Source organism: Macaca fascicularis, chromosome 9 (genome assembly GCF_037993035.2).
Source record: "Macaca fascicularis isolate 582-1 chromosome 9, T2T-MFA8v1.1".
NCBI classification, from domain to species: domain Eukaryota; kingdom Metazoa; phylum Chordata; class Mammalia; order Primates; family Cercopithecidae; genus Macaca; species Macaca fascicularis.
Window position 1 is genome coordinate 50,724,562 of NC_088383.1, and position 24,200 is coordinate 50,748,761.

Below are 24,200 nucleotides of genomic sequence, written 5' to 3' on the forward strand. Positions count from 1 at the left end.
AAGCTCAAAAACATGTATCCAGAAACTAAACAGGACATTTAACAGGTGTGTGTGTGTGTGTGTGTGTGTGTGTGTGTGTGTGTGTGTATTTCAGGGATTTTCTGTGTTCCACACCTAATAAAGAACACAAGTATGTCTTTCTTACTGATGCACAGGATGGTCTTCTTATCTTTGTTTCTAGCACGTAGCACTGTGTTTGGAACATTGGAATTCCCAGTAAACTGAATTCAATGTAAATTATTAAATGTTTGGTGGAATTTTTATTCCATTATAGCCTCCTTTGTCTCCTCATATAAGATAATTCTGTACATTTATATGACATTCAAACTTTTCTTACATATTCTTTAATTCATAGTAGTATAAGATTGCAATTTTGTTCATTTTACTCTTTAGGAATCTCTTGCTTTGTTCAGAAGAATGCCAATACTTCTTTTGTATAACCTGTTACTGTCAAGTCTTTGATAGTTAGGAAATGACTTATTATTCTGTAACAATAGTGTCACCAGAGAACTGTCAAAAATTGAAAGATTATACCCAGAATGAATTGATCAGTCAATTGCCATATTAAAAAATGGATTATTCTTATTAGTCATAATGTCTACAAAATCCAATTCAGGAAAATAAATACAGTATAAAAACAGATGTCTGAAAATGTAAAAGTAAGTAGCCAAAGGCCTAACTAGATTAAATGTGAATTCTTCCTGCAGTAATGAAATAGACAAAAGCAATAATGTTCATAACATTTAGGAGCATTGATGGAGGGATGTTGTTCTATACACAGACTTTGTTTCTAGGGGAAGCGAAGATAGTCATTAATAAATCAGAACCACTTCTAACCATCAAATTACCACATTAAAGGCAAATTAACCTGCATGAGTCATCATTCCGGGGACTCACTTTTGATAAAACAATGAAGTGACATCATCTCTAGAATGCAGCATTATAATTTTGGAAGTCATGGAAAATTTGGGTTTCTTTTAAAGGGCAATAATATAAGAAGATTTGTTGTAATTTTTAGCTTCCAAATATTCACTTAACAGAAATTACTCACTGCCTGAGCATGCAGGATGGATGAAGCTTCATTAAAGCAAGCTGAAGGAAAAAGTTAAGCTTCCTTCTGGAGGGATAAATCAATGTTGCTCATCCTTATAAGCTGGACACTTAATTCTGGGAACCTGACAGATACTTAGAACATAAAGTTGACCCCAGGGGGTCCAGTGCAGTGAGTTCTTGTGAGTCTGATGAGTTACAAGGCTTAGGGTTCAATTTCCTGCAGATTCTTCTGAGCAACAGGTAAACCCATCAGTTGTGATTGGTGGTTCCGGCACATGGAAATACAATTTCCCAGCCATAAGTAGAAAGCTAAAACTGGATCCTTTCCTTACTCCTTATATGAAAATTAATTCAAGATGGATTAGAGACTTAAATGTTAGACCTAATACCATAAAAACCCTAGAAGAAAACCTAGGTAATACCATTCAGGACATAGGCATGGGCAAGGACTTCATGTCTAAAACACCAAAAGCAATGGCAACAAAAACCAAAATTGACAAATGGGATCTAATTAAACTAAAGAGCTTCTGCACAGCAAAAGAAACTACCATCAGAGTGAACAGGCAACCTACAGAAGAGGAGAAAATTTTTGCAATCTACTCATCTGACAAAGGGCTAATATCCAGAACCTACAAAGAACTCAAACAAATTTACAAGAAGAAAACGAACAACCCCATCAAAAAGTGGGCAAAGGATATGAACAGACATTTCTCAAAAGCAGACATGCATACAGCCAACAGACACATGAAAAAATGCTCGTCATCACTGGCCATCAGAGAAATGCAAATCAAAACCACAATGAGATACCATCTCACACCAGTTAGAATGGCAATCATTACAAAGTCAGGAAGCAACAAGTGCTGGACAGGATGTGGAGAAATAGGAACACTTTTACACTGTTGGTGGGATTGTAAACTAGTTCAACCATTATGGAAAACAGTATGGCAATTCCTCAAGGATCTAGAACTAGAAGTACCACATGACCCAGCCATCCCATTACTGGGGATATACCCAAAGGATTATAAATCATGCTGCTATAAAGACACATGCACACGTATGTTCATTGTGGCACTATTCACAATAGCAAAGACTTGGAATCAACCCAAATGTCCATCAGTGACAGACTGGATTAAGAAAATGTGGCACATATATACCATAGAATACTAAGCAGCCATTAAAAAGGATGAGTTTGTGTCCTTTGTAGGGACATGGATGCAGCTGGAAACCATCATTCTCAGCAAACTATCACAAGAACAGAAAATCAAACACCGCATGTTCTCACTCATAGGTGGGAACTGAACAATGAGATCACCTGGACTCGGGAAGGGGAACATCACACACCGGGGCCTACTATGGGGAGGGGGGAGGGGGGAGGGGGGAGGGGGGGAGGGATTGCATTGGGAGTTATACCTGATGTAAATGATGAGTTGATGGGTGCTGACGAGGTGATGGGTGCAGCACACCAACATGGCACAAGTATACATGTGTAACAAACCTGCACGTTATGCACATGTACCCTAGAACTTAAAGTATAATAATTTAAAAAAAAAAAGGAAATACGATTTCCATTTAAGTATTGCCTTTTGAAAGGCAAGTCTGTATATTAAGGAATAAAATCACCTCAATTAAAACAGGATAATGGAATCAAAAATTTGTTTTAGTTGTCCAAAATTAAAAATGTTGCTATTCAACAATATTTGTAAAATAAAGCTATTAAAATTATGAACTTAATGTCTATGAAATTGTTTTGGAATGTATATGTGGAACAAAGCTAAGGAGAAAAAAATATTTAGCTGATGTTCTTAATATTGCCTGTCAATTATCAAAATTGCTTTATTTAAAAACATTTTATTCAGCTATCTCTATTTTACTATGTGCAAGATAGTTGCCACAGATACACAGATAGTAGACATTCCCAGTGTTCTTTATTCCTCTGTATGTGCTCACATTTCCATCTGCCAACATTTTCCTTCTGTCTGAAAGACTTCCTGTGACATTTCTTGCAATGCAAGTCTGCTGGTGATTAATTCTTTTAGCTTTTACATATCTTTAAAAAGTCTTCAATACCCCTTTATTTCTAAAAGATAGTTTTTCTGGATATAGAATTCTAAGTCAACAGTATTTTTCTCTAAGTATTTTAAAGATATTGCTCCATTGTTTTGTGGCCCACATTGTTTCTGATGAGAAGTGTGCTGTCATTTTAAATCCTTATTCTTTTATATATAGTGTGTTTTTTTCCTTTGGATGATTTTAATATTTTCTTCCTGGTTTTAAGCAATTTGGTGGTGTTGTATGTTTTCTGTGTGTTTGGGTACATTGAGTTTCTTGAACATGTGGGTTTATACTTTTTTCATCATATTTGGACTATTTTCTGCTGTATTTCTTTAGATAGTTTGCAGCAACTTCTCCCTTTCTTTGGAGATGCTAGTTAACATAAATATTAGGCCATTTAAAGTAGTTCCCCAGATAGGCACTAAGTCTGGTTCATAATTTCTCAGTATATTTTCTCCTTGTGTTTCATTGTAGACAGCTTGTGTTACTTACTCTACAAGATAACTTTTCCTTCTGCAGTATCTATATTAATCTCATTCAGTGTACTTTTTTCTTATTTCATATTTTCCATCTCTGGAAGTTTGATTTGAGTGATTTTTATATATTCCATATCTCATGTTCAGTCTTTAACTTTTTTGAGCATTTGATATATAGTTATAATAACAAGTTTTAATATTTTTCTCTGTGTAATTTTAGGTTTTGGTTTTATCTGGTTTTATCATCTGTGTAATTTCAGGGTTTGGTTTCATTGTTTTTTTCCTTTATTAGGAGCAATATTTTCTGTTGTCTTTGCATACCTAGTAATTCTGAGTCATTGTGAGTTTTATCTTGATCAACTACCAGTAACTGTGAGTTTTGTCTTGTTGGATGCTGGGTATTTTTGTGTTTCTGTAGATTAGCCTTCTCCAACCTTTTAGAAACCAGGGACCAGCTTCATGGAAGACAATGTTTCCACAGATGTGGGGTTGGGAGTGATTTCAGTGTGATTCAAGTGCATTACATTTATTGTGTACTTTATTTCTATTATTATTACATAATCACCATAATGTAGAATCAGTGGGAGCCCTGAGCTTGTTTCCCTGCAACTAGATGATCTCATGTAGTGGTGATGGGAGACAGTGACAGATCATCAGGCATTAGATTCTCATAAGGATCATGCAACCTAGATCCTCACATACTCAGTTCACAATAGGGTTCATGCTCCTCTGACAATCTAATGCTGCTGCTGATCTGACAGGAGGCAGAGCTCAGGCGTTAATGCAAGTGATGGAGAGCAACTATAAATATAGATGAAGCTTTGCTCACTCACCACTACTAACCTACTGCTGTGCAGCCTGGTTCCTAACAGGCCATTAATGGGTACTGGTCTGTGGCCTTGGGTTGAAGACCCCTGCTATAGATAGTACTATTGAGCTTCATTTTGTTATACAGTTAAATCAATTGGAAACGTTTTGATCTTCCAGAGGCTTGTTTTTAAGCTTTTTTTTTCTTTTCTTTTCTTTTTTTTTTTCTGAGACGGAGTCTCAGTCTGTCGCCAGGCTGGAGTGCAGTGGTGTGATCTCGGCTCACTGCAACTTCTGCCTCCTGGGTTGAAGTGATTCTCCTGCCTCAGTGTCTCGAGTAGCTGGGACTACAGGCTCCCAGTTCCATGCCCCGCTAATTTTTTGTATTATTTAGTAGACACGGAATTTTACCGTGTGCCCAGGCTGGTCTTGAACTCCTGAGCTCAGGCAATCCACCCACCTCAGCCTCCCAAAGTGCTAGGATTACAGGTGTGAGCCACTGTACTTGGCCCTAAGCCTTTTTTTAGGTGAAATCATAGCAGCATTAAATCTTGGGCTTATTTTTTCCACTATTGAGACAATATCCGTCCCATAACTCTTCTCAGTGCCTATGAATTATGAAGTTTTTCCTGCTAACTGATGATAACAAGAGCTATTTCTTCCCTATTCTAACTTCAGGGATTATTCCTTGTAATGCAGTTTCTCTAGCTTAAAACTACTGACATTCATGGGCTGAATAATGGTTTCTGGAGGAGAGGGCACTGTCCTGTATATGATCAGATGTTTAAGAGCATCCCTGGCCTCAGTACTGTAGATGACCGTAATATCCTTTAAATTGTGACAATCAAACAGATTGGATTAAGAAAATGTGGCACATATACACCATGGAATACTATGCAGCCATAAAAAAGGATGAGTTTGAGTCCTTTGTAGGGACTTGGATGCAGCTGGAATCCATCATTCTTAGCAAACTATCACAAGAACAGAAAACCAAACACCGCATGTTCTCACTCATAGGTGGGAACTGAACAATGAGATCACTCGGACTCAGGAAGGGGAACATCACACACCGGGGCCTATCATGGGGAGGGGGGAGGGGGGAGGGATTACATTGGGAGTTATACCTGATGTAAATGACGAGTTGATGGGTGCAGCACAGCAACATGGCACAAGTATACATATGTAACAAACCTGCACGTTATGCACATGTACCCTACAACTTAAAGTATAATAATAATAAATAAAAAAAATAAAAAATAAAAATAAAAAAAAAGAAAATCGAGATTGAGAAAAGTTAAAAAAAAAAAAAAAATGTCTCCAGATATTGCCAGTGGCTCCAAGGGAATACAGTTGCTCTCAATTAGGAACTACTGCTCTAATCCTTTCTGATAGTTTTCTTATATGCCTGCCATGACTAAAGACTTTGCTCAGGACTCAAGGGAGACCTCCTACAGATCTCCCAAATTTTGTATCTGCCACCCTTTCCTCTTCTATAGGCTTCCCTGAGAACTTTAGTCAGTTGGCCTTCCTGGATTCTCAGCTCTGTTTTCTCAACTCAAGGAGACCAATGAGTTTTGACTGTGTTTCTTTTTCCCCATCACAGCCTGGAAACTGCAGGTGGTAATGCTGGTGCAATCATAAGTTCACGTTGCTTCCTGTCTCTCAATGATCTCTGCCCTTTGTTGCTTGATGTCCAGCGTCTTTGAAAACTATTGTTTCATTATCCTTTATTTTTATTTATTTTTAGTTTTTTCAGGTGGATCCCTGTTAACCTCATCTTTGTCCTCATCCTTATTCTTGAAAGATACTTTTGCTAGATACACAATTTTGGATTAGCTTTTATTTTTTCTAAGCACTTTGAAAGTATTTGAACTATCTTCTGGTGTCCATTGCTGCTGTTATTCAGCTGTCAATCAATTTTCTTCTTTCCTTTCTGATGATCTGTCTTTTTTGTTCTGAGTACTATTAAGATCTTCTCTTTGCCTTTGCCATTTTGCAGTTCTGCTATGATGTAGTAAGCATAGGTTTCTTTTTATTTTTCCTTGTTCCTAAAGGATATATCAGGCTTCCTGATATATGTTTCCTGAACCTTTAGAGTCTTTCTCTCATCAGTTCTCAAAAATTTGCAGCCATTATCTTCTTAGGTGTTTTATCACCTTGATGTTGTTTATTTTTTCCACTTTGAAAGTCTTATTGGCTACAAAAAGCATGAACCACAAAGGAAAAAACATTAATTGAGGTCATAAATATTAGGATCCTTTATTGAGCAAAAATCACCAAGAAGGAGAGTGAAAGGGCAGGCTACCAAAAGGGAGAATGTATTTGTAGTACATATAACTGACAAAGACTTGGATCAGTGTATTATAAATAGTTCTTACAAATTAATAAGAAAAAGATGCAAATTAATATGAAAAACATGCAAATATTTTAAGGAGGCATCTCACAAAGAGACACACATGCCCAATAAACACAAAATGCTTTCAGTCTCATTCATTATAAGACAAATGAACATTTCAACCACAGAAGTACCATTATACGCTCAGAATGGCCAAATTTAAACTAATAATGTAAAATGTCTGGGATCATGTTACACAGCTAGAACTCACATATATTGTTGGTGGAAGTATAATTGAAAACATTACTAATCTTGAATGTACTTACTATATAACCCATGACCCAGATGTTCTACTCTTAAATATACTTTACTAACATTGTATATTTTTATATATATATGTGTGTGTGTGTGTGTATATATATATGTATAGATGTTCATCAAAAGACATGAAACATTTATGCCAGCATTGTTTATATTAGCCAAGAACTGAAAACAACCCAGATGCCCCTCAAAGGCACAATGGGTAAGGAAACTGTAAGATATTTGTATGTTGGAATACTATATAAGAAGGAAAATTAATTACTTCTACCATCAGTAACAGCATAGGTGAATTTCACTAACTTAATTTTGGAAAAAAATGAATACACATTTTTTTTTTAGATGGGGTTTCACTCTTGTTGCCCAGGCTGAAGTGCAATGATGCAATCTCAGCTCACTGCAACCTTCGTGTCACGGGTTCAAGTGATTCTCCTGCTTCAGCCTCCCAAATAGCTGGGTTTACAGGCACACGCCACCATGCCAGCTAATTTTTTTGTACTTTTGATAGAGACAGGGTTTCTCCATGTTGGTCAGGCTGGTCTTGAACTCCCAGCCTCAGGTGATCCACCCACTTTGGCCTCCCAAAGTGCTGGGATTACAGACGTGAGCCACCATGCCTGGGCAATGAATACACATTTTTATATAATTATGTAATGTACATTATACAATTGCCGAGACCAACTCAGTAGGGGAGACCCTAACCCAGCGGCACTAGAAGAATTAAAGACACACACACAGAAATATATAGAGGTGTGACATGGGAAATCAGGAGTCTCACAGCCTTCAGAGCTGAGAGCCCCAAACAGAGATTTACCCATGTATTTATTAACAGCAAGCCAGTCATTAGCATTGTTTCTATAGGTATTAAATTAACTAATAATATCACTTATTGGAAACGAAGGGATGGGCCAAATTAAAGGAATAGTTTGGGCTAGTTAACTGCAGCAGGAGCATGTCCTTAAGGTACAGATCGCTTATGCTATTGTTTGTGGCTTAAGAATGCCTTTAAGCAGTTTTCTGCCCTGGGAGGGCCAGGTGTTCCTGGCCCTCATTCTGGTTAACCCACAACCTTCCAGTGTGGGCACTATGGCCATCATGAACATGTCACAGTGCTGCAGAGATTTTGTTTATGGCCTGCTTTGGGGCCAGTTTATGGCCAGATTTTGGGGGGCTTATTCCCAACAGCAATTATATAATGAATTACATACAGTTGGAATCCTAATTGTATAATTTTCAAATAGTTGCAAAGATTCACACCTTGGGGGGTATAGAGGGCATGATGACTAGGAAGGAGCATAAGTGGGGACAACTGGAGTTTGGTTAATGTTGTATTTCTTGTTTGGGGGGTGTTTATGTGGGCATGTTCATGTTTGAAATTGTATACTATATACTTATGATTTGTACTTTTTGTATACATGTTATAGTCGATTCAAAAGTTTGATTAAAAACAGACAGTATTTGCCATTTTAACTTCTGTTTCACTAAACAGCAAACATTAACCATATGAACATAAAAATGCACATATGATTATAAATTATGGACATATATGAAGGCAAAGAACAAGGTGTTAGGGGATCGAGTCACCAAGGTATCTGCTTTTATGAGATGTTTTGGCCAGACCTCTACAAGAAAGAGTTATTCAAGTTGAGTGAGGTGGAGGGCAGTGTAAGATAAGGTTGGAGAGGCATGCAGGACTTTTAGGACATCTTGGAGAGTTTGGTCTTCATCCCAAGATCGATGGGCAACTTTAGAAGGGCTATTAAGGGGTTAATTATGTGATTAAGTTTTAAAAATAATTACTCTGGCTACACTGTGAATTGTGGACTTGAAAATGGGCCAGAGTTGAATTCCGGTGAGCCATTAAAGACTACTGCAGTGCTCCAGGCAAAAAATAATGGCATCTATGATCTAGACCAGGGACCTGCCAGTTTTTTATATAAACAGTGTGTTCCACCTACTAAACTTCACCACTGTAGAATGACAGTGGCCATATACAATGCATGAATGAACAAACATGGCTGTGTTCCAGTAACACCTGATTTACAAAGACAGATATTGTAGTTACCAATCTCTGATCTAGAGTAAAGAAAAAATTTAGGTGTATTTTGGAAGTAGATTTAATAGGATATGGACTAGGTGCGGTGGCTCATGCCTGTAATCCCAGCACTTTGGGAGGCTGGGGTGGGTGGATCATGACATCAGGAGTTCAAGACCAGCCTGGCCAAGATGGTGAAACCCCATCTCTACTAAAAATACAAAAAAATTAGCTGGGTGTGGTGGCAGGTGCCTGTAGTCCCAGCTACTTGGGAGGCTGAGGTAGAGAATTGCTTGAATCCAAGAGGCAGAGGTTGCAGTGAGCCAAGATTATGCCATTGCACTCCAGCCTGGGTGACAGAGCAAGACTCTGTCAAAAAAAAAAAGAAAGAAAGAAAGAAAGAAAGAAAGAAAGAAAGAAAGAAAGAAAGAAAGAAAGAAAAAAGAAAGAAAGAAAGAAAGAAAGAAAGAAAGAAAGAAAGAAAGAAAGAAAGAAAGAAAGAAAGAAAGAAAGAAAGAAAGAAAGAAAGAAAGAAAGAAAGAAAGAAAGAAAGATTTAAAAATTAGCTGGGCATTGGGGCATGCATCTGTAATCCTGGCTACTCAGAAGACTGGCAAAGTAGGATCGCTTGAGCCTGGGAGTTTGATGTTGCAGCAAGCTATGATCTCACCACTGAACTCCAGCCTATGTAACAGAGAGAGATCTTGTGTCTAAAAAAAAAATTTTTTAAATAGAATATGTATTGGATGTTGAGAATGTCAGTAAGAGGAGAGGAATCAAGGATGATTTCTAGGTTTTTGGTTTAAGTAATTTATGAATAATGGTGTTGCTTATTAGGGGTCAAGTTCATTGAAGAATAGTGACATGTCAAAGTTCCAGTGTTCTTCTCATCTTTGGTCCAGAATTACTTTTATTCTTTTATACACATAGTGGTCACCAGTTGCACAAACAATTAAAGTGAGAAAAAAAAAAAAAAAAAGAATCCATCATATTGATCATTGTTGTGTTTTCTGCTAATAGGAGGAAAAATAGTAGGAAAGAAAAAAATATAAAATATTCTCAGACTCTCATTGACAATGCATCTTTAGCCCTCGTATTCTCCCTTCCTCCAAAAGTCACATCCCCTGCACTCTTGCCCCAAAATGATACCCTTATAAGAATAAACCAGAGAATGTACAGGTTAGAGGAGATTATATGTTGATTCTTTACATACATCAGTGACATTGGGGATAGAGGTGACTGCTAAGTAGAGCTGCCATCTGCTCTCTGGACAAGCACTTTTCCATTTGTAAAAGACACCTGTTCAAGTAACTGCCTTATTACCGCTGCTATGTCAAAACCGTAATGCTGTTTTGATTTTCTTTATAGTTTGATGTGCTTTAAATGATATATATATATATATATATATATGTCATTTTTATATATATATATACCTTTGAATGTTACAGGCTTTGCTCTCTGTACATAATACTGTGGCTCAGAAGAATTATGATCCTGTGTTGCCTCCTATGCCTGAAGATATTGACAATGAGGAAGACTCAGTAAAAATAATCCGTCTGGTCAAAAATAGAGAACCACTGGTGAGTTTTGGTGCTCAGATATGAGTAGATATCATGATAAGGCCAAATATGATGGTGCATACCATGTATAACTTTCTTTGAAATATGCTTCCTCTATGTTCTCAAACTTTAAAAGAAATGGAACATTGATGTCTAAAGAACATGCTTTTGAAAAATGAAAATGGACCGGGTGCAGTGGCTCACACCTGTTAATCCCAGCACTTTGAGAGCGCAAGGTGGACGTATCATGAGGTCAGGATTTCGAGATCAGCATGACCAACATAGTAAAACCCCATCTCTACTAAAAATACAAAAATTAGCTAGGTATGGTGGCACACATCTGTTGTCCCAGCTACTTGGGAGACTGAGGCAGGAGAATTGTTGAACCCGGGAGGCAGAGGTTGTGGTGAGCCAAGATCGCGTCACTGTACTCCAGCCTGGGTAACAGAGCAAAACTCCGTCTAAAAAAGAAGCAAAAAAAAAAAAAAAAAGAAAGAAAAAAAGAAAACAAAACCAAATAAAATAATAGGCATTTTATTGGCTACATTTGGATAGCAATGATTTTGAAAATGTGACCTGTTGACATTTATGAAAGAAAGTGTAACAGGTACCAAGCATGACTGATTTGAGATTAAATGGTACACCTTTAAAAAAAAAATTGCCTTTATCTATGGGAACACAACTTTAAGTTATTTTATATACTTCATTCAATTGCTTTTTAAATTTAAACTAATTTGCAGCAGATCCAATAAAACTTTTGAGAAGTCTTAATGAAGTAAGCATCTAATTTCTTAGATAAACATCTTTTGAAAATCTTATTTGGTCAGGAGGTGTGCAACTTAAATTTGTTTAATTTGGCCAGGTGCGGTGGCTGGTGCCTGTAATCTCAGCACTTTGAGAGGCCAAGGCGGGCAGATCACGAGGTCAAGACATCGAGACCATCCTGGCCAATATGATGAAACCTTGTCTCTACTAAAAATACAAAAAATTAGCCAGGTATGGTGGCGGATGCCTGTAGTCCCAGCTAGTTGGGAGACTGAAGCAGGAGAATCACTTGAACCCGGAAGGCAGAGGTTGCAGTGAGCCAAGATTGTACCACTGCCCTCCACCCTGGTGACAGAGTGAGACTCCATCTCAAAAAAAAAACCACAACAAACAAACAAACAAACAAAAAATGAGGAGCTTCAATATCTGATTTCTTTTGTTGGCTGATAGATTTTTTCCTTCTTTCCACTAATAATAAGGGATTAGTAACCTGTGTCATCATTATACCTCTAACTCTTCTGGGCACCAGACTTACCTCTCCACTTACTATATTTTTTTCCCACAAACCTAGACCTGTTTAGGTGTTCTCTGTATTAATGAGCAGCATTCACCCAAGCTAAAAACCTGGCTGTCAACCTACATTTGTTCATCTTGCCTCACCTCCCACATCCATTAACCACTGAAGTTCTGTTGACCCAACCTCCTAAATCTTTCTTAAATCTGTCCCACTGCCATAGATACCCTATAACCCTTTGTTGCCTAAATTACTCTAATACTTGTTTAGTCTCCTTGCCTCTAGTCTTGCTGCATTCAGTCCCACCTTCAGACTGCCACCTATCAGTCCTTCTAAAATGATGATCTAGTTACATTACTTTGCTTTATTTCTTACCTCCACCTGATACGCTGGGAATTTCATTATTTGGTCTCTACCTGCCGTGTTTCTCTTCTCACCATTTGATATGCCCCTCCGTTTCCTGCTCCTCTCTTGGCATTGAAGTCTTACATAAGATTGCTGGTAGTTCTTGAGCACTGGAGGCTAATTGTTTCATACCCCTGTCAGATTGTTCATGGTGTTTATTTTCTCTCTTGAGAAAGGGAAACCATCAGCAGAATCTCCATTTCTACATCGATTAAGTTACAAATAGAGTAGAATTTGTATAGTGGTGTTTCAGATGTCCTATGCTCTGTAAGGCCTTTCCTGTCTTCCTGAGGTAGCATTTATTTACCACCATACATAATACTTCTAATATGGTATCAAAATGATTTAAGAAACCCAGCTGTTTACATATGTTTCTTCACTAGACTGAAAACTTAAAGACCAGTGGTTTATTTATCTTTACATATTCAAAACTTTTTTTTTTTTCTTTTTGGAGACAGAGTCTTGCGCCGTCTCCCAGGCTAGAGTGGCAGTGGCTCAATCTCAGCTCACTGCAAGCTCTGCCTCCTGGGTTCATGTCATTCTCCTACCTCAGCCTCCTGAGTAGCTGGGACTACAGGCACCAGCCACCACGCCCAGCTAATTTTTTGTATTTTTAGTAGAGACAGGATTTCACCATGTTACCCAAGATGATCTCAATCTCCTGACCTCATGATCTGCCCACCTTGGCCTCCCAGAGTGCTGGGATTACAGGTGTGAGCCATCACGCCTGGCCACATCTTCAGAACTTATATAAGGCCAAGTATGTGAATGGTGCTTAGTAGACATTTAGTAAATTAATGAAATTTTTCCTCTAGCAGAGATAAGGTGATGTGAACATTAAGCCAATCAAACCCTAAGATAATATGTGACCTATTTGCAGTATAGTATTCTTGCAGAGAATAATGCCACTTTCTTGATACTATTAATTGATTAATGCAGGAATAGGATCTAGTGTTAGTTTCCGAGCTATTGATTAAATCATTGTTGAGTCTTAATCTGTTTCTTCACATTGACAGTAAAAAGTATGGAATTTTAGTGAATTTTTTTGAGTGGTCACAATATTGCTGGGGAGTGTCACTGTGTTGTTAACCAGTATTGATGTGTTGTTCGTGTATTCAGGGGTTTCTTTTGCAGGACAGAGGATCAGATGTTGAGAGTTTGGACAAACTCATGAAAACCAAAAACATTCCTGAAGCTCACCAAGATGCATTGAAAACTGGGTTTGCAGAAGCTTTTCTGAAAGCTCAAGCACTCTCAAAAAAAAAAAACCAATGATAAGTTGATTTGAAACCATTCATGTTTGAGAAGAATAACTGAAAGGAAGTCATAATCCTACATTGAAGTTTTAAGTAACTTTCTAAGACCATCCATCTTTCTACTGATTGAATTCCACTATATTTGTAATTTTATGTAGAAATGGAGATTCTACTGATGGTTTCCCTTTCTCAAGAGAAAAACCAAATTGAAGAACAGGAAGTGTGAGTGGCTTAATAAAGGTTTTTGTTTCTTTGTTTTTTGTTTCTGTGTGTGTGTGTGTGTGTTTGTTGTCATCGTTGTTGTTTGTTTGTTTTTGAGACACAGTCTTGCTTCATCGCCCAAGCCAGAGTGCAGTGGTGTAATCACGGCTCATTGCAGCCTTAACTTTCTGGGCTCAAGTGACCCTCTCACCTCAGCCTCCTGACTAGCTAGGACCACAGGCGTATGCCACCACATCCAGCTAATTTTTGTAGAGATGGAATCTTGCCATGTTGTCCAGGCTGGTCTTGAACTCCAGGGCTCAAGTGATCCTCCTGCCTTGACCTCTTAAAGTGCTGGGATTATAGGCATGAGCCACGATGCTCAGCTTTAATGAAGTTTCTGATAATAGGGTACTTACAGGAAATCATAGCAGTTATGAAAAAGAATGCCAGATTCCAAAATTGCATGTGATGAAATGTGATTATCAACAATAACCTAATATTTGCATTTCATTGAGCTGTCATATTTCATTAATGTTATTTGATGTAAGGCTTTTTCTTTCTCCCCTAGATTCCCTAAGATGAACCTGTCTGATTCTCTTCATTCTGCTGCTATTCAGCATTTATGGACTTTTAAAAAAACCATTTTTATCTGTTAAAAGTTTTCTTATTAATCTAACGTATTAGCTTCTTATTCCTTTAAATACGTGATTCTTTTCAATGCTTAATCTAAGCCTTAAAGAAAGAACACATTAATGTTTATAGTTCTAGAAGCTAGGCTTTCATTCCTAGTAGTGATTAGTTTTCCAGATTTTTGGAAATGATACCTGTCCAGTTGTAAAATTTAAAAATTATCCTGATCAACAAGGTGAAAGGAAAATTAATTATTTAATTAATTTAAAAATTACTTGGAAGAATTTTATAATAGCAAAACAAGCTGATACAAGCAATACAAGCCTTCTATTTCAAAGATAAACTAATAAAATCACATTAAATGTTTCCCTTTTTTATATTTTGCTTATCTGAAATGAAGTAATAGTGTCAGACTTAAGTGGTTCCAATTACCTTTTCAACCACCATGCAGTTTTCACCCTGTGTTCTCTATTCTCTTTATTATTAAGGATATGTACAGATTCTTTAAAAAATACTTTAGTGGGCTAAAACTATTAGTGTTCATTCTAGAATTACTATTTTAAATTTGCTCTCCCAGCTTCCGTGTTCTTGATTTATTAAGGATTTCTTCTTAACCCTGTATTTTGCCAACTCATTTTTCAGCCTATTTTAAAAGTATTTTTGGGCTTCTTTTGAGGAAATTAGAATTTGCTCAATTTACTCATTTATAACTGCTCTAGTTTGGAAGTTTCTACATGAGTGGGAAATATTTAAGAAATCCTTGTAATAGTTCTCCAAAACTGATCTCAAATATTTTCCTGTCCTATCAGACTTGTTCTGTCTTGGTTGTACTTAATGATGTCATAACTGATAGGCCATTTGAGGGCAAGTAATAACAGTTTTCAGAGGAAGAAGACTACAAGAAAAGTGTAATAATGTGTTAAACTTCAGTTTCTTATTAATGTGTGTCAGTATTTTCTGCTAACTTTAAGGCAATATATTTCAAAGTGTAGATCTGTGACCAGTTATATCAGAATAATCAAAGTTTTTGTTAAAAATGCAAATTCTGCTGGGCCCTTTCTCAAATTTCCAAACATAGTTCTGTGCTGTGGCCTGAGAACCTGCATTTTAACATATTTCTCAAGTGAGTTTTATTCACACCAAAGATTGAGAAATGCTGATTTAAGATTTCTATCATTAGACACTACAATGAGAAGTGGAAAATAATTTTTGATTTTATTAACTGGAAAGTACAAATATGTCTTATTATTTTTTAATTTTTATTTTTTCAAGTTTATTAAGAAAGTAAAGGAATAAAAGAATGGCTACTCCATAGGCAGAGCAACTGAAATATGTCTTCTTAATGTGAATCGGTTACTCTTTGAAAATAGTTTAGAAATCCAGGAGACCTAGTTTCTATTTCTCATTCTGATTTGACATGTGAAGTTAGTTCTCTTAGATATTTAATTTTTCTAGGCTTTGCTTTCTTACATCTAAAAAGTAAAGTGATTGGAATATTATTAACCTATCAAATATAAATATTTCTTTTCTTCCCTTTAGTCCGCTTCTGGACAACAACGGGGCTTGATTCTGCAGTAGATCCTGTCCAGATGAAAAATGTCACCTTCGAACATGTTAAAGGTGTAAGTTAAGAAGATTGCCTTGCCTTCTTCATTAATTCTCTAATTGATACTCTGAATAAAGTCGATATTTGATTCTACAATGTATTCTGGAATAGGTAAAATTGTATCCCAAAGTATTAGAAACATTTGTATTTTGGGATAAATAATAATACCCAAGTATCAAATCTTGCTTTACGACAGAGATTAGTATAATTTATGAAGAAGCAGCCTGGTATAGTGGAGTGAATGTGGACTTCAGAGTCAAGTTGACTAACGTTTGAAATTCATTTTTCTACTTATTAGCTATGTAACCTTGAGGAAATTACTTTAGATTCTGACAAATAATGTGTGTGCTTGGCACATAGTAGATAGTTAATAAATAGCCGTTCTTTACCTATGCCTCTTATTGATTTTTCTAACTCCAGTAGCCTCCTGAAGTGCTGGGATTACAGACGTGAGCCACCGTGCCCAGCCGACAATGTGTATTTCTTGAATGAATAGAATATATAAATCCTAGTTTATAGTCCATTAATTTGTTAAATACTTAATGGCTTTTTTTTGGGGGGGGGCGGGATGGAGTCTCGCTCTGTCGCCCAGGCTGGAGTGCAGTGGTGCGATCTTGGTTCACTGCAACCTCCGCCTCCCGGGTTTACGCCATTCTCCTGCCTCAGCCTCCTGAGTACGGGGACTACAAGCACCCGTCACCACGCCTGGCTGATTTTTTGTATTTTTAGTAGAGACAGGACTTCACCGTGTTAGCCAGGTTGGTCTCGATCTCCTGACCTCATGATCCACCCACCTCGACCTCCCAAAGTGTTGGGTTTACAAGTGTGAGCCACCACACCTGGCCTAAATATTTAATAGTATCTATTAAGTGCTAGACCCTATTTTAGCTACTGGAATAGAATAATCTTTGCCTTCATAGAGTTTAAATTCTAAAAGCAGGAACTGGACACTGATATGTCATATAAGAATTTAGTAGAGTATGTTAAAAGGTAATAAAAATGTATGGAGGAAAAAATAGAGCAGGGTAAAGAGGAATAGGAGCTCTGGGAGAAAGATTATAGTTTTAAATGTAATGTTCAGGGTGTGATTGATAGAGAAGGTGACATTTGAGAGAAAATCTGAAGGAGAAGATGGAATAAACTGCATTTATCTGAGACAAGAACATTTCTGGCCAAAGGAACAGATTGAGCAAAGGTTCTGAGGTATTAGAGTATCTGATTTGTTCATTTTTGAAAGTAAAACCAATAGAATTTTTTTTTTTTTTTTTGAGATAGAGTCTTGCCCTGTCGCCCAGGCTGGAATGCAGTGGCACAATCTCGGCTCACTGCAACCTCTGCCTCCCAGGTTCAAGCGATTATCTTGCCTCAGCCTCTTGAGTAGCTGGGATTACAGGTGCCTGCCACCATGCCTGGCTAATTTTTGTATTTTCAGTAGAGATGGGGTTTCACCATGTTGGCCAAGCTGATCTCAAACTCCTGACCTCGTGATCCGCCCATCTCAGCCTCCCAAAGTGCTGGGATTACAGCTATGAGCACTGCGCCCGGCCTTTATTGAGGATTTAAAAGGCTGTGAGTGGAGCAGATTTGGGGGACAAAGGTTGGAAATTTAGTTTTAGGTATGTTAGGTGTGAGAGATACAAATGAAAACTTGAGTAACTTGGATATACCACTTGGGAGGTATGGGATAGGTCTACGCTAGAATTAAAAATATGAGATTACATTTATATATATTTATATGTTATATTTATATTTAACATATTATATATAACATATATAACATGTTTATATATAACATGTTTAATTTAACATATACTTATATATGTTGTTTATATATATATAACATATAACATAAGTTTACATATAACATGTTTAATTTAACATATATGTTAAGTACACATGTTTAGATGAGATTACCCAGGGAGTAAGTGTAACCAGAAGAGAGTCTAAATACTGAGCTATAGAACACTTGAAGGTTCATAAGACTGAGAGAAGAAGCCAGGAACCAAGACTAAGAAGGAACTGCTAGTGTTAAGTGACAAAGGTATCCTAGAAGAAAATATTTCTATGATGAGGGGAGTGATCAGCAATGTGAAATGCTATTGATGGGCCAAGTGAGAACTGACCATTTGATTTAGCAGTAGGTCACTGGTGTACCTGATAAAGAGCAATTTTAATGGAGTTGCAGGGGTTAAATTCCGACTGCAGTGGGTTTACAAGAGGTAAAAAGAATTGAGATGGAATAGAGGATTACAAACAATTCTTGGATTTTTTTTTTTTGACAGAGAAGCGCAGATAATTTATCTCATAGTACAAAATAAAGTTGGAATGTCGGTAAACTAGTAGGTGGGGGTTGTGGAAATTGACAGAATCAAGGTAACGAGAAGAAAGAATACAGTTGCGAGAGGAGGAATGAGTGATTTACGGAGCAAGTAAATTGTGTAGGAATAGGAGAACGAATGGAAATGGGAAATAAAGCTGTTGGGCTCACTTGAAATTTGGGATCATGAATTTACATCAATACAAGTCAAAATGTTTTTTTCTACTGATTTTCTATTTCTTTTATCTCTTCCACATATAAATTCCAGAACTTTAGTCCCACACCGTGCTCTTCTCTGTGCTTTGCCGTTACATCTGCTCTATTATATTTGATTTCTGAGATCTCTAGTGGCTGGGTAATTATCTTTCAGGAAAGTTTTGGAAGAAATTCTTCCTGCAGGAGGGATCTGAAGTACGTGATCTGAGGACTCTTCCAAATCTGAAGAGACTGGTTATGTTATTATTTCTGCTTTTCCTCTTTACATACTTGTGTCTCATGTTTTTTTCAACCTAGACTATTGGGGAATAAGGAATTGGGAATCATTATGATAGTTTTACACCAAGCAGTTATTTCCTTTCCTTTCCAGTTTAAATGGTTATGAACCCTGTTGGAATTGTATAAAGGGAACAATTGAGGAAGAGGTTGGTGCAGTGATTATTTGAAACCTTCAATCATCAGTGTGGAGGGCTCTTCTCATTGTGTTTGAGGTCTGCATGCCTTTTCTAAATTGAGCCTGTATTAAGGCTGTGGTCAGATAGGGCATTGTTATTTTCTGCCTGTAATGTATATACTTATTTACTGAATATACCACACTTCTTTTAGAATGAGATAATTTTTTTCTTTTTTGAGACAGCGTCTCGCTCTGTGGCCCAGGCTGGAGTGAAATGGCGTGATCTTGGCTCACTGCAGCTTCGACCTTCTGGACTCAAGTGAGACTCCTGCCTTAGCCTCCCTTATAGCTGAGGTCGCAGGCATGCATCACCACACCTGGCTAATTTTTTAATTTAATTTTATTATTCTTTTTAGACAGTGTCTGGCTCTGTCACCCAGGGTGAAGTGCAGTGGTGTGATCTTAGCTCACTTCTACTCCTGGACTCAAGCCATCCTCCTGCCTCAGCCTCCCAGGTGACTGTGATTTCAGATGTGTGCCCCTATGCCTGGCTAATTTTTGTACTTTTTTTGTAGAGTTGGGATTTAGCTGTGTTGCCCAGGTTGGTTTTGATCTCCTGAGTTCAAGTGATCCACCCATCTTTTCATCCTAAAGTGCTGGGATTATAGGTGTGAGAGGCATCGGGCCCAGCTGATTTTTTCCTTTTTTTTTTTTTTTTTTTTTGTAGAGACAGAGTCTCACTTTGTTGTCCAGGCTGGTCTCAAACTCCTGAGCTCAGGCAAACCTTCCGTCTCAGCCTCAGAAAGTTCTGGGGTAATAGGCATGAGCCACCACGCTTGTCCTGGAATGTGGGGATTTCTGAGTACTAAACTAAAACCATGCTGATGACTAAGCATAATGAAAGTAGACATCACAATTAAGATAGATCCTACAAAGTTTTCCATGCTAAAATGAATTAATTTTATAATTGTCATAAGACCTAAATTTATATAGAGCAAATTCAATAGCATTTATCAGAACAGCTTTGCCATTACGTAGTTCCTGTGTTCAAATTTTTACCAAATATCAAAGAGCTTGTATAGGAATATCGTTTCCTTGCCTAGAATTTCTGAATATATAGGCATACTTGTATATATAGCCTTAAATATTAATAAGGGCTTTTAATAACTTGATTCGTTACCTTGATCCCATTAACTATTTTCCTTGATAGATCTTACGTTCCTCAAGTGAGAATTCTCTTGCCGCAGAATTTGGGGAGATAATATAGTTTATTTGAATAGTAAATTATGTTTAATCTCTTCTCCTTTATCCCTACAACTTAAAATTGGCATTGTATCTATTATTTTGACCAAATGTATTTTAGTCTTCTTTTAGCACATGGATATTATCTTTCAAGTTGTCTTTTAATAAACCAGCCAAGTCTTTTTTTTTTTTTTTGACCATAAATCTCATTGAAGTTTAACAAATTCACACCAAGGTGCATAAATTTTCAAAAAGTGTCTGTGTTATAGGTATCCAGCTCAAGAAACAGAGCATTATCAGAAGCCCAGAACCTCCCTGATGCCTCCTTCTGGTTACCGTCTTCCCTACCTAGGGACACTTTCCTATCTAATACCACACATGAATTTTGCCTGTTTTTGGATTTTGATAAATGTAATCCATATAGAATATTTTCTTTTGTATGATGCTTTTTTTTAATTTTTATTTTTTGGATAGAGTCTTGCCCTGTCACCCAGGCTGGAGTGCAGTGGCGCAATCTTGGCTCATTGCAACCTCCACCTCTTGGGTTCAAGCGATTCTCCTGCCTCAGTCCCCCAGGTAGCTGGGATTACAGGTGCCTGCCACCAAGCCTGGCTAATTTTTGTACCTTTAGTAAAGGCAGGGTTTCACCATGTTGGCAAGGCTGGTCTCAAACTTCTGACCTCATGATCTGCCTGCCTTGGCCTCCCAAAGTGCTGGGATTACAGATATGAGCCACCACACCTGACTGAGGCTTCTTTTATTCAACATGATGTTTGTGAGATCCATCAGTTATTTGAGCTGTGGTTGGTTTATCCTTATTGCATAGTATTCCATTATACAAATACCACAACACTGTGCAATTATACTACTTTAGGTGGACATTCGGGTTATTTCTAGTTTTTGGCTCAAATAGAGCTGGTGTGAATATTCTTGTACACATCTCTTGGTGAACATATGTACACACTTCTGGACCTAGGAGTGGGCAAAGCTTTCATATATATATGTGTGTGTGTGTGTGTGTGTGTGTGTATGTATATATGTGTGTGTATATATATATACACACACATATACACATACACACACACACACATATATATACACACACTCTGTGAAAAGAAAATGCTTTATTTTTAACCATTAACTTGATTAAAATGTTAGTAATTTTTTTTTTTTTTTTGAGATGGTGTCTCACTTTGTCACCCAGACTGGAGTGCAGTGGTGTGATCTTGGCTCACTGCAACCTCCACTGCCAGGGTTCAAGCAATTCTCTACCTTAGCATCCTGAGTAGCTGGGATTACAGGTGCCCACCACCAAGCCCAGCTAATTTTTTTTTCTTTTTTTCTTTTTTTTGGTATTTTTAGTAGAGACGGGGTTTCTCCATCTTGGCCAGGCTGATCTTGAACTCCTGACCTCGTGATCTGCCCACCTCAGCCTCCCGAAGTGTTGGGATTACAGTCGTGAGCCACCACGCCCGACAACATTAGTAAATTTTTAATTAATGGTTTAATCAGAATAACTTTCAAAGACCATTCCAAGTCTAACAAAAAAAACATAACTTTGCTCTTTAATAAGTATAATATTTCCTGGAAATACGTCTGGGACTTTTTCTTGAAATAATAAGTGAATCATGACAATAATTGTACATTTTTGGAATGCCCTTTGGCATAAAGATATGTTTCATGTTTAAGTCTGCTCCTCATTAGGTAGTTTATTTTTAACTATGCCCAACGTATTTGACTTTTGTTTTCTCACTGAGAAAACGAAAATTCAGAATGATTTTTTGGGGATAGTAAGGAGATTTTGCATAACTGGAAATAATGGTCAGGGGAAAACCCTTTGTGTGTTTTATAAGGGGCCATTTTTGTGTACTTCTTTCACTGAAATAAAGAAGGCCAGGTTAATTCCATATCCAAATTAAATTTATGATTTTCAAAAGAGAAGCCTTGATAATCTAACCAAATGTATCCATTATCTAAAGTTATTTGAAAAATTGTGTCACTTTAGGTGGAGGAAGCTAAACAAGAATTACAGGAAGTTGTTGAATTCTTGAAAAATTCACAAAAATTTACGGTTCTTGGAGGTAAACTTCTGAAAAGTAAGATATCTTTTTTTTTCCCATGATTTGATGTTAAAAAAAACCCTGTAATATATCACTAATATAATTTTAACTGATTGAAGTTTAAGTCTTAATTGCTATTTTACAAAATGGATGATCATTCTGAACAAATTCCACAGCCTTTTTTTTTGTAACTGCAAATTTTTATATAATTTCAGACTTTAAGTTACAACAATAGTACATAGATTGCTCCTCATATCCTTAACCTAGACTCACACATTTTTAATATTTAGTTCTTTTTTTTTTTAGATTCGGTCTTGAGTACAGTGATGCAATCATGGCTCACTGTAGCCATGACCTCCTGAATTCAGGTGACCCTCCCAAGTAGCTGGGACCACAGGCACACACCACCATGCCGGTTAATTTTTGTATTTTTTGTAAAGATGAGATTACTCCATATTGCCCAGGCTCCTCTTGAACTCCTGGGCTCAAGCGATCCACCCACTTTGGCCTCCCGAAATACTAGGACTGCAGGCATGAGCCAGTGCGCTCAACCTAGCTCCCTTATAAAAATCATTCACTTTGTCTCTTTACACATATATAAATATAAAAATTATTTGTCAGTAAATAAATTTTTAACTATTTGAGGGTAAATTGTAAACATAGTCACCCCTAAGTGTATTCTTTTACATAACTCCAGAGTAATACGAAAATTAGGACATTAGCTGGGTGTGGTGGCTCACACCTATAATTCCAGCATTTTGGGAGGTGGAGGCAGATGGATTGCTTGAGGTCAGGAGTTCAAGACCAGTCTGGTCTTGAACCAGAGGCCATTGGAGTTCTAACCAGCCTGACCAATATGGTGAAAACCCGTCTCTACTAAAAATACAAAAAAAAAAAAAAAAAAAAAATAGCCGGGCTTGGTTGCAGGTGTCTGTAATCCCAGCTACTCGGGAGGCTGAGGCGAGAGAATTGCTTGAACCTAGGAAGTGGAGGTTGCAGTGAGCCAAGACTGAGCCACTGTACTCCAGCCTGGGGGACAGAGTGAGACTCCATCTCAAAAAACAACAACACAAAAAAGACATTTAACATATCTACAAAACCATTATGAAATTTACAGTCTATATCCGTTGTAGTGTTACCCTGATCCTTACCCTCTTCCCCAGTTGAAGACCCAATCCAGGATCACATATAACATTTAGATTTTTATTGTTTGTTTGTTTTGATGAAACAATTCCTTAGCCTTTTTGTGAGGGAGTGGGGAGAAGAGGATTAATCATGCTTTTTATAATTGAAAGAGTACTTGCCTAATTATTTATAGAATGTTTTCAGTTTGGCTTTGTCTGATGTTTTCTCATGGTTAACATGGTTTTTAATGACTTCATAGTATCCTTCTAATTTATGGTTGTATCACAATTTAACCATTTATATTCAATTTTTATTTGGTTTCCAGTCTTTTGCTATTAAAAATAGTACTGTGGTGATCATCTTAATTCAAGGCTTTGCCTTCATGTTTAATTATTCCTTAGACTGCATTTCTAGAAATGGAGTTGCTGAGTTAAAGGATGACACTCCTTTTTAATGCTTGTTTTTATACAGCCACCTATCTCTAGTGAGAATACAGCAGTGTATGAAATTATCTGCAAGGAACCTTTGCTAATTTAGGGCACATTTATTAAAGCAGTGCTATCACATCACGGAGTGAATGTTTAAAACCACAGAAGTATTAATAGTTACACTCCTCCCCGCCTTTTTTTTTTTTTTTTTTTTTTTTGAGACGGAGTTTGGTTCTTGTTTCCCAGGCTGGAGTACAATGCGATCTCGGCTCACTGCAACCTCCCCCTCCCGGATTCAAGTGAGTCTCCTGCCTCAAGCCTCCCGAGTAGCTGGGATTACAGGCATGCTCCACCATGCCCGGGTATTTTTTTTTTTTTTTTTCAGTAGAAAGAAACGGGGTTT

At 37.3% G+C, this 24,200-nt stretch overlaps 1 protein-coding gene across 1 annotated transcript in view; it reads left to right on the forward strand.

The window, feature by feature from the left end:
- LOC141407620 (ATP-dependent zinc metalloprotease YME1L1-like) overlaps positions 1-24,200 on the forward strand; it is a 68,265-nt gene that overhangs the window by 32,121 nt on the left and 11,944 nt on the right. The window contains exons 3-4 of the mRNA XM_074000840.1: positions 15,949-16,031; positions 22,190-22,280. Of these exons, the coding sequence (XP_073856941.1) occupies positions 15,949-16,031; positions 22,190-22,280 (174 nt within the window). The remainder of the gene's footprint in view (positions 1-15,948; positions 16,032-22,189; positions 22,281-24,200) is intronic.